Below are 11,355 nucleotides of genomic sequence, written 5' to 3'. Positions count from 1 at the left end.
AAATTGTTAATAGAAATTATATTAAAATCATAATAATAATAATAATAATAATAAGAAGAAGAAGAAGAAGAATTGTTATCATTATCATTATTATTATTATTATCATTATTATTATTATTATTATTATTATTACTACTACTATCATCATTATTATTATCATCATAAATTATTATTAGTAGTAGTATCATTATTATTATTATTATTATTATTATTATTATTATTATTATTATTATTATTATCATAAATTATTAATAATATTATCATTATTATTATCATTATTAGTATTATTATTAAAACAATAACAATGATAATAAATAATAAAAAAATATAATAGCAACAATACTACTACTACTACTACTAATAATAATAATAATAATAATAATAATAATAATAATAATAATAATAATAATAATAAATCTAAGAAGAAAAAGAAGGAAATTCGTTGACACTGACGACGATTACGATGACATACAAATCAATTGGAATCAATCAAATTAACGAACACATGGCCACAAAATTCAGTCTCTTTCTAAAAATAAATGTAACTCATGATTAAAATTAAAACCAAGTAATTAACACTTCAACTATTAAAGAAAATATGCAAACTGATACATTTAATGGCACCAAAAGTAGCGCGTGACGTAATCAATAGACTAAACCTTTGGATAGTTTTTTTTTTTTTTTTCTTTTATATACAAATGGAAATGATTCCACTAGGCGCAGGAACAGCTAAGGTATATGGTACCGCTAGGGTTAACGGGAGAACGCTACATCTCCCACTGGGCAACTAGGTTTGACAAGGATTCGAACACGAGCCGCCTTAACCAACTACGCCACCCAGCCTCCATCCTCTCTCTCTCTCTCTCTCTCTCTCTCTCTCTCTCTCTCTCTCTCTCAAGTTGTATCGTTTGCTTGTATTTCTTTTTATCAATTGCGTGCCAAAAAAAGTATCCTTGAATAAAAATGAATAAGGGAATAAAAATCTTCCCAGGACAGACTGATGAGAAAGTAAATTACTAAGACACAAGAGATTTAATTACTAATGGCGCCAGTCAGTTAGCCAGCCAGCCAGCCAGACATATAAGTGCTTCAAGTCAGTTAGAAAATTAACGAAAATATCAAGCACCTTTCACCAACTGACCGTATTCAAAGGTCTGTCGACAAGGGTGTGTGTGTGTGTGTGTGTGTGTGTGTGTGTGTGTGTGTGTGTGTGTGTGTGTGTGTGTGTGTGTGTGTGTGTTATTCATCACGGTCGTCTGCTGGTTGCCCATCCAGCCTTTCCTCTACGGAAAAAGCTCAGAGCTCGTAGTGACCAATCTTCCGGTAGGACTGAGACCACATCAAACACAACACACACCGGGAAAGCGAGGTCACAACCCCTCGAGTTACATCCCGTACCTATTTTCTGCTAGGTGAACAGGGGCTACACATTAAGAGGCTTGCCCATTTGCCTCGCCGCTTCCCGGGACTCGAACCGGGGCCCTCTCGATTGTGAGTCGAGCGTGCTTACCACTACACTACGCGGTGTGTGTGTGTGTGTAGGGGGAAATGCAAGCACGTGACTGTCGAGGAAAGCATCGTGGGAAGCTCTAAGAGATTCGCGTCCCCTTCTCTGTGTGTGTGTGTGTGTGTGTGTGTGTGTGTGTGTGTGTGTGTGTGTGTGTGTGTGTGTGTGTGTGTGCGCGCGCGCTCTCTCTCTCACTGTTTATAACGCCACGACAAGAATTTGTAGCGCATATCACAGACACTAACGGTAATCGAAACACGGTTAGTTGATCCTCCCATCAGGCCAGCTTCCTCCCCTTATTCAGCACGAGTCCCTAGCTTTCCCAGTCAGGGTGGAGTTAACCTTTCCCTTGTGCCAGAGTAACGAAAAACCACCACAATTTGCTATATTGTATTGAAGTAAGGTCACTTTCAAGGACGTGAACTTCTGGACCAGTATTGTGGAGGGCGGAGAGAGAGAGAGAGAGAGAGAGAGAGAGAGAGAGAGAGAGAGAGAGAGAGAGAGAGAGAGAGAGAGAGAGAGAGAGAGAGAGAGAGAGAGAGAGAGAGAGAGAGAGAGAGAATTATATGTATTCTTAATGTGCTTAAATAAATGTCAATGTCAATGAAAGAATGTGGAGTACATGTGGGTGGGATCTACATACACATAGCGTGGAAAAATGGAGGATAAGCGACCTGCGTGCTCCGTCATCACGTCCGGTGTGTGTGTGTGTGTGTGTGTGTGTGTGTGTGTGTGTGTGTGTGTGTGTGTGTGTGTGTGTGTGTGTGTGAGTGCACAGCTGTTAGGTCCTTTCATATACACACCTTCATATAATTACACACACACACACACACACACACACACACACACACACACACACACACACACACCTGGTCTCAGGCCTATCCGAAGATCGGAAATAATGAGCTCTGAGCTCGTTCCGTAGGGTAACGTCTGGCTGTCTCGTCAGAGACTGCAGCAGATCAAACAGTGAATTACACACACACACACACACACACACACACACACACACACACACACACACACTTTGCGGTCAGATTAGGAATAGGACCTGGGCTGGAACCTCGGCGTCCCTACAAGCTTGGTAAAGGGTGATGGTCAGTGAAGGGGAAGAGTAAAGATATGAAGTGTAATGACAAAATATGAAAAGACTCCCAGCAAAAATATCCCAACAGTGATTTCTTTCAAATCACCACCGTAGGCACTGTATACGCACAGCTCTGCCACACAGTGCGTGTCTGTCTACTGCCGAAGACATACGGCGCTGGCACCCTGGAGGTTAAAATCTATTCAGTATTTTTCCTTCCTTTTCTGTTAACAATGTTTACTCAGCATATCTTTATATTGCAAACAATAAACTTCAATTTGCTCCGTTAAGAGGATCACTTTTGCTTCACCATACAGACGGAGAAAAAAAAGTAATAATAATAAACGGAAAAAGGTAAAAGTAGATGGAAACAGAAGTTGGCGTGAAAAAGTTGATGTTCAATGCAATATTTAACGATAATTATTACTATTATTATTATCATTATTATTATTATTATTATTATTATTATTATTATTATTATTACTATTATTAATATTATTATCATTAATATTATTATTATTATCATTAATATTATTATCATTATTATCATTGCCGTAATTATCATTATTAATGCAATAATAATAATCATTACTGCTACACGAATTATTAGTATACTGTAAGTATAATTATTGATAGTATGGTTGAAACTAACAATTTTCAAACCAAATATGTACCAGAGAGAGAGAGAGAGAGAGAGAGAGAGAGAGAGAGAGAGAGAGAGAGAGAGAGAAATCTTTGTGATGAACAAAAGAGACAACCCCTTGAATGAGATACACCACCTTTGTAAACTGTCTTCATCTATTCCTGACGACAATGGAAACAAATGTGTATATATATATATATATATATATATATATATATTTTTTTTTTTTTTTTTACGTAGGGAAGAGGGCCAGCCAAGGGCAAAAACAAGAAAGTTAGAAAAAGGCCCACTTGAGCGCTGGCTTTCCAAAGAGTTCAAAAAGTGCCAAAACCGTCAGCCAGAATTAGGAGAGCAAATGCCTCGATACCTCCCTCTTAAAAAAAGACAAGTTGTAGGAATTCGGAAATACAGATGCAGGGAGGGAGTTCCAGAGTTTACCAGTGAAAGGGATGAATGATTGAGCATACTGGTTAACTCTTGCATTAGAGAGTTGGACAGAATAGGGATGAGAGGAAGAAGAAAGCCTTGTGCAGCGTGGCCGCAGGAGGAGGGGAGGCATGCAGTTAGCAAGATCAGTAGAACAGTTACCATGAAAATAGCGATAAAATATAGAAAGGGATGCAACATTTCGGCGGTGAGAAAGAGACTGAAGACAGTTAGTCAGAGGAGGGAGTTGATGAGACGAAGAGCTTTCGATTCCACCCTATCAAGCAAAGCTGTGTGACTGGAACCCCCAAACATGCGAAGAGTACTCCATACAGGGACGGATAAGGCCCTTATACAGAGTAAGCAGTTGGAGGGCGAGAAAAACTGTCGGAGACGCCTCAGAACACCTAATTTCATAGAAGCTGTTTTAGCAAGAGATGAGATGTGAAGTTTCCAGTTAAGATTATGAGCAAAGGACAGACCGAGGATATTCATTGTGGAAGAGGGAGACAGTTGAGTGTCATTGAAGAAGAGGGGATAGTTGTCTGGAAGGTTGTGTCGAGTTGATAGATGGAGGAATTGAGTTTATGAGGCATTGAAAACTACTAGATTTTCTCTGCCCCAATCGGAAATCTTAGAAAGATCGGAAGTCAGGCGTTCCGTGGCGTCCCCGCGTGATCTGTTGATTTCCTGAAGGGTTGGACGTCTCTGAAAGAACGTGGAAAGATGTAGGGTGGTATCATCAGCGTAGGAGTGGATAGGGCAAGAAGTTTGGTTAAGAAGGTCATTAATGAATAATAGAAAGAGAGTGGGTGACAGGACAGAACCCTGAGGAACAGTAGCCGTCTACCACAGCAGCAATAGAGCGGTCGGAAAGGAAACTTGAGATAAAGTTGCAGAGAGAAGGATAGAAGCCGTAGGAGGGCAGTTTGGAAATCAAAGCTTTATGCCAGACTCTATCAAAAGCTTTTGATATGTCTAACGCAACAGCAAAACTTTCACCAAAATCTCTAAAAGAGGCGCTCTTCCGTGGCGTAGTGCATAAGGTGGTGAGCGTGGGATCAGACAGACGTCCATGCGTAAGTTCGAATCCCACCACGTGCCTTGAAAATATGTCATTTATCGAGTGGTTTAAAGTTACCTACATATCACCATGATACCCAGGTTCTAGGTGGAGGTGTAATTGCCTTACACCAAAGATGTGCTTGGTTGGTGATATGGGTCCTAAGATGGGTACCACTTTTATGCTGTTCAAGTTTACCTACAGGCACGATAGGCCAGGACATAAAAAATGAAAAAAACCTTCCGCCCATTAATGGCGCAGGCTAATTTTATCACCACTCAAGTGCAGCGCATCTTTGGTGTAACCCCCTAGAACCTGGGCACCATGGTGACATGTAGATAACTTTAAACCACTCGACAAATGGCATAGCTTCAAAGCAGTATGTGGTGGGATTCAAATCTATGAGTGGACACCTGCCTGATTCCACGCTCACCACCTTATCCACTACGCCACATTGCATTCCATAATTTTTCCAGTTTCTGTCTTTCATTCAGCTTTCAAAGAATTCAGTCAGTTGTCTAAATATTTTCTTAAAATCTGCCAAAACTTAAGTATTACTTATAAATAGCTTATGATAGATTACACTTCTCCATGCCATTATTATTCAGTAGTATCAAACTCCGATCTACCACCGTGAGATCCACCTCGCTTACAATAACGTTCACATACCTAATCATTATACAACCAGGATGAGATCACACATACTCAAATAGAAAATTACTTCATGCTGCTTTCTCTCTTATAGTAGTAGTAGCAGTAGTAGTAGTAGCAGTAGCAATAGCAGTAGCAACAGCAGCAGCAGCAGCAATAATGATAGTAATAATAATAATGATAATAATAATAATAATAATAATAATAATAATAATAATAATAATAATAATAATAATAATAATAATAATAATAATAATATATTGCAGATGATAAGTATTCATTAGAGGAAAAAACAAGGAAAACAAACAAGAAGTAGTAAAAGCAAGAGTGCATGTGTGTGCTATGCCCGAGAGTGCACAAAGCAAACAAATTCTGACAATGGAGATGAACGAATCTGCTGCTTCTGTGTCCTTCGGCAAAAAGAATGGCTGCTATGTTAAAAGGAATGTGGCAATGCTATTAGCGATCCTGTTTGTGGGCTCACTAGTGGCAACAGGACTCCTCGTCTATTACTTGGCTCCCAACGTCAACCGGACATCAAACAGCTACCATGCAAGAGACCTCGAACTTGCAGAGGGTGATAATACAATGGTGAGCCATACGTTTTATTTCCGCATATATTGATATAAGATGACTGAAGCTGTCCATATAACCTTCCACTTACAGCATGATTTAATCTGTAAAACTCCTACTGCAAACTCTGCTTACACTACTACATACTTTACTCATCAACTTTCATTCTCAGGAAGAAAATTCTCCAGCCGCACATACGTCAGATGAAAAAGTCAAGGACGTGAGGCTGCCCACGTCCCTCCGACCAGTTCACTATCTGGTTCGCCTTCAGCCCTTCGTCAGGGGCAATTTTAGCATAGCAGGTTATGTGGAGGTGGAGGTGGAGGTGGTGGAGGAGACCTCTGTCTTTACTTTTCACATGGCAGACATCATCACCCATAATGACACAGTAAAGGTGTGTGTATGTGTGTGTGTGTGTGTGTGTGTGTGTGTGTGTGTGTGTGTGTGTGTGTGTGTGTGTGTGTGTGTGTGTGTGTGTGTGTGTGTGTGTGTGTGTGTGTGTGTGTGTGTGTGTGTGTGTGTGTGTGTGTGTGTGTGATGGTACCCAATGAATGAATAAGATATGATAAAAAGAAACAATGACTATAGAAAATAATAACAATAATAAACACGTTAAGCAGAGTATTACATTATTACAAAGAAGTATAAAGTTAATAAGAACTTGTACAGGTAGTGGATGCAGAAAATCGAGATGGGATGGGTGTGGGCATCATGAAGCAGACATACGACAACAAGCGAGAATTCTACCATGCCCATCTCCATCAACCATTGACCAAAGGCCGCCGATATGTGCTGTCTATGGAATTCACCGGTTATCTCAATGACCAGTTGCACGGTTTCTACAGGTCTTCATATAAAGATGCAACAGAAACAGAGAGGTATTTGACAGGATGTTGTCAGTAGATTGTAATGTAAGAAGATTTTTTTTTTATCTTAATCAGTGAAGAGGATACGAAGTTAGAGTTAATCTATCAAATAAATCATTGCATGCTATTAGCACCATGTGATATTCAATGTTCATTTTCCATCAGTAATGCAAAGTGACAGACATAGATTGAAACACCTGTTCACTGTACCACAGGTGGCTTGCTGTGACACAATTCCAGCCAACAGATGCCCGCCGTGCCTTCCCATGCTTTGATGAGCCAGCCCTGAAAGCAACATTTCAGGTGTTCCTGGCAAGGGAGACAGACATGTCCGCCATCTCTAATATGCCTAAAATAAGCAGCCAGCCAATAGAAGGTCAGCAGGGATGGATGTGGGACCACTTCAACACCAGTGTCCCTATGTCCACCTATCTTGTAGCATTCCTAGTGTCCGACTTCTCATTAAAGGAAGTCACCACACAAAATGGAGTGACCTTCAGGACGTTGGCACGAGAAGCTGCCATAAACCAGGCAAATTATTCACTTGAAATTGGCCCAAATATCATCACCTTCTTTGAAGACTACTTCAGCATCCCATACCCACTCCCAAAACAAGACATGACTGCCATCCCAGACTTTGCAGCAGGTGCCATGGAAAACTGGGGCCTTATTACCTATAGGGAGACAGCGATGCTATATGATCCGAAGGTGTCTTCAGCCTACAACAAACAGCGAGTGGCGATAGTAGTTGCACACGAGCTGGCTCACCAGTGGTTTGGGAACCTGGTAACCCCAGAATGGTGGACAGACCTGTGGCTCAATGAGGGGTTTGCAAGCTTTATGGAGTATGTGGGCGCTGACCATGCTGAGCCAGAGTGGCAAATGATGGAGCAGTTCATCGTGATAGACTTACACAAAGTTTTCAGACTCGACTGCCTTGAGTCCTCTCATCCCATCAGCATCCCTGTTGGTCATCCTGATGAGATAAACGAGATATTTGATACCATCTCTTATTCCAAAGGTAAGTGTGTAATTCACTGTTTGATCTGCTGCAGTCTCTGACGAGACAGCCAGACGTTACCCTACGGAACGAGCTCAGAGCTCATTGTTTCCGATCTTCGGATAGGCCGGAGACCAGGCACACACCACACACCGGGACAACAAGGTCACAACTCCTCGATTTACATCCCGTACCTACTTATTGCTAGGTGAACAGGGGCTACACGTGAAAGGAGACACACCCAAATATCTCCACCCGGCCGGGGAAACGAATCCCGGTCATCTGGCTTGTGAAGCCAGCGCTCTAACCACTGATTTACTGGGCCGTCTGTGTGTGTGTGTGTGTGTGTGTGTGTGTGTGTGTGTGTGTGTGTGTGTGTGTGTGTGTGTGTGTGTGTGTGTGTGTGTGTGTGTGTGTGTGTGTGTGTGTGTGTGTGTGTGTGTGTGAAATTCATTATGGTCATCTGCTGGTCACCAAGACAGAACTCAAAACTGACCCATCTTTGGGTAGGACTGAGACCACTCACACACCACATCCAAGGAGGAGGTAGTAGAAACCTACCAAAAGGGTAATTTACTCCCAGCGAGATCTAATACCACTAGTTCAGGGGATGCTGTGAACCTTCCATTAAAGTTAGTTGTGATCTCGCTGAACGTTTCCCTTTGAGTCTCACAACTCAAGAGAGCAGGCACAGCCTGCCCTCTAAAGATAACTCTCCTTCTTCACAAAAACTACATGCACTTAACACACATACACCTTTCACTTGAAAATCAAAATTTAAAAGAAAAATGGGTACTCCAAACAATGCCTCAGAGTCCGCTTCTGGGGAGGGGATCATAAATGTCCCCAGGTCGGACGCCTCTCTCAGTGACGATCCCAAATGCCTTGACACCTCTTTCAACTTTTTCTACATTAACTTCTGCAACATTCGCGGTCTTAGATTTAATTTTCAATCTGTAGAACACCACCTCTCCTCTACTAAACCTCATCTTCTTTTCCTCATTGAAGCACAGCTGTCTGAGGCAACTGACAGTAGCCCCTTCTCTGTTCCCTTCTACTTTCTCTATTATCATTTTCGTTCCAAAGTTGGATGTTGCATCTATGTACGCAACAACTTAACTTCTCTCGTGTCCACGCTCTTGAATCTTCCGAGTTTTCCTCCATCTGGCTTCCATTTAAGTCACTCTCTAACTAAATTCATCTGTGCTGTCTATTTCTCCCCTAACTCTTCTGACTATAGTAATTTCTTTGACTATTTAACTTCCAAAGTGGAGCACATTCTGTCCCTCTTTCCTTTCGCAGAGATTTCCATTCTTGGAGATTTCAATGTTCACCACCAGCTGGTGAACTAGCCTTCAATTTTGCTATCCTCCATGACTTCGACTTAACAGTCACTCTCTAACTAAATTCATCTGTGCTGTCTATCTCTCCCCTAACTCTTCTGACTTTAGCAAATTCTATGACTTTTTAACTTCCAAAGTGGAGCACATTCTGTCCCTCTTTCCTTTTGCAGAGATTTCCATTCTTGGAGATTTCAATGTTCACCACCAGCTTTGGCTTTCCTCTCCCCTCACTGACCATCCTGGTGAACTAGCCTTCAACTTTGCTATCCTCCATGACCTAGAGCAACTGGTGCAACATCCTACTCGTATTCCTGACCGTCTTGGAGACACGCCCAACATTCTTGATCTCTTCCTCACCTCTAATCCTTCTGCTTATGCTGTCACCCTTTCATCTCTGTTGGGCTCCTCTGATCACAATCTCATTTCTGTATCTTGTCCTATTTCTCCAATCCCTCCACAGGATCCCCCAAAGCAGAGGTGCCTCTGGCGTTTTGCCTCTGCCAGTTGGGTGGACCTGAATAGGAATTATGCAGATTTTCCCTGGTATGATTGCTACTTCCGTGTCAGTGACCCATCTCTTTGTGCTGAATGCATAACAGAGGTGATAGTGTCTGGCATGGAGGCGTACATTCCTCATTCTTTTTCTCAACTTAAACCTTCTAAACCTTGGTTTAACTCAGCCTGTTCTCGTGCTATACATGATAGACAGGTTGCCCACAAAAGGCACTTGAGCCTTCCATCTCCTGAATCTCATGCACTTTATATTTCTGCCCGGAATCATGACAAGTTTGTTCTTCAGCTTGCCAAACATCCCTTCATAAGTAGAAAATGTCAAAATCTTTCAAACTCAAACTCCCCTTGAGACTTCTAGCATCTAGCCAAAACATCTCCAATAACTTCATTTCTTCATCTTTCCCTCCTTTATTTCATCTTGATGGCACCACTGCCATCTCTTCTATCTCTAAAACTGAACTCTTCTCTCAAACCTTTGCTCACAACTCCACCTTGGATTCTAGGCTTGTCCCTCCCTCTGACTATTTCATGTCTTCAATCAAAATTCTTCGTAATGATGTTTTCCATGCCCTTGATGGCATAAATACCTGGAAGGCTTATGGTCCTGTTGGGGTCCCTCCTATTGTTCTCAAAAACTGTGCTTCCGTGCTTGCACCTTGCCTGGCTAAACTCTTTCAACTTTGTCTGTCAACTTCTGCCTTTCCTTCTTGCTGGAAGTTTGCCTACATTCAGCCTGTTCCTAAAAAGGGTGACCGTTCTAATCCCTCAAACTACCGTCCTATAGCTTTAATCTCTTGCTTGTCTAAAGTTTTTGAATATATCCTGAATAGGAATTAAGATTCTCAAATATCTGTCAGTTCAAGGTCGCTCTACTGGTGATCTCCTGGCTTTCCTTACTGAGTCTTGGTCATCCTCTTTTAGAGATTTCGATGAAACTTTTGCTGTAGCATTAGACATATCAAAAGCTTTTGATAGAGTCTGGCATAAAGCTTTAATTTCAAAACTGTCCTCCTACGGCTTCTATCCTTATCTCTGCAACTTTATCTCAAGTTTCCTTTCCGACTGTTCTATTGCTGCTGTGGTAGATGGCCACTGTTCTCCTAAATCTATTAATAGTGGTGTTCCTCAGGGTTTTATCCTGTCATCCACTCTCTTTCTATTATTCATTAATGACAACCAAACTTCTTGTTCTATCCACTTCTACGCTGATGACACCACCCTACATCTTTCCACGTCCTTTCAGAAATGATCAACCCTTCAGGAAGTCAACAGATCACGCAGGGACGCCACAAAACGCCTGACTTCCGATCTTTCTAAGATTTCCGATTGGAGCAGAGAAAATCTAGTAGTTTTCAATGCCTCAAAAACTCAATTCCTCCATCTGTCAACTTGATACAACCTTCCAGACAACTATCCTTCTCTTCTTCAATGACACTCAACTGTCTCCCTCATCCACACTGAATATCCTCGGTCTGTCCTTTACTCATAAAGGAAACTTTACATCTCATAACTGGAAACTTTACATCTCATCTCTTGCTAAAACAGCTTCTATGAAGTTAGGCGTTCTGAGGCGTCTCCGCCAGTTTTTCTCGCCCCTCCAACTGCTAACTCTGTGCAAGGGCCTTATTCGTCCCCGCATGGAGTACTCTTTGCATGTTTGGAGGGCTTCCAGTCACACAGTTT

General features: G+C 41.6%; 1 protein-coding gene across 1 annotated transcript in view; it reads left to right on the top strand.

The window, feature by feature from the left end:
- Positions 1 to 11,355, top strand: part of LOC123508475 — a 67,878-nt gene that overhangs the window by 1,386 nt on the left and 55,137 nt on the right. Inside the window, exons 2-5 of the mRNA XM_045262226.1 lie at positions 5,644 to 5,968; positions 6,123 to 6,344; positions 6,620 to 6,828; positions 7,032 to 7,837. Coding sequence (XP_045118161.1) covers positions 5,720 to 5,968; positions 6,123 to 6,344; positions 6,620 to 6,828; positions 7,032 to 7,837 — 1,486 coding nt within the window. The 5' untranslated portion in view covers positions 5,644 to 5,719. The remainder of the gene's footprint in view (positions 1 to 5,643; positions 5,969 to 6,122; positions 6,345 to 6,619; positions 6,829 to 7,031; positions 7,838 to 11,355) is intronic.

This window comes from Portunus trituberculatus, chromosome 24 (assembly GCF_017591435.1).
Source record: "Portunus trituberculatus isolate SZX2019 chromosome 24, ASM1759143v1, whole genome shotgun sequence".
In the NCBI taxonomy this organism is placed as follows: domain Eukaryota; kingdom Metazoa; phylum Arthropoda; class Malacostraca; order Decapoda; family Portunidae; genus Portunus; species Portunus trituberculatus.
Note: the sequence above shows the minus strand (reverse complement) of the source record. Positions and strands in the feature narration are given on the sequence as shown.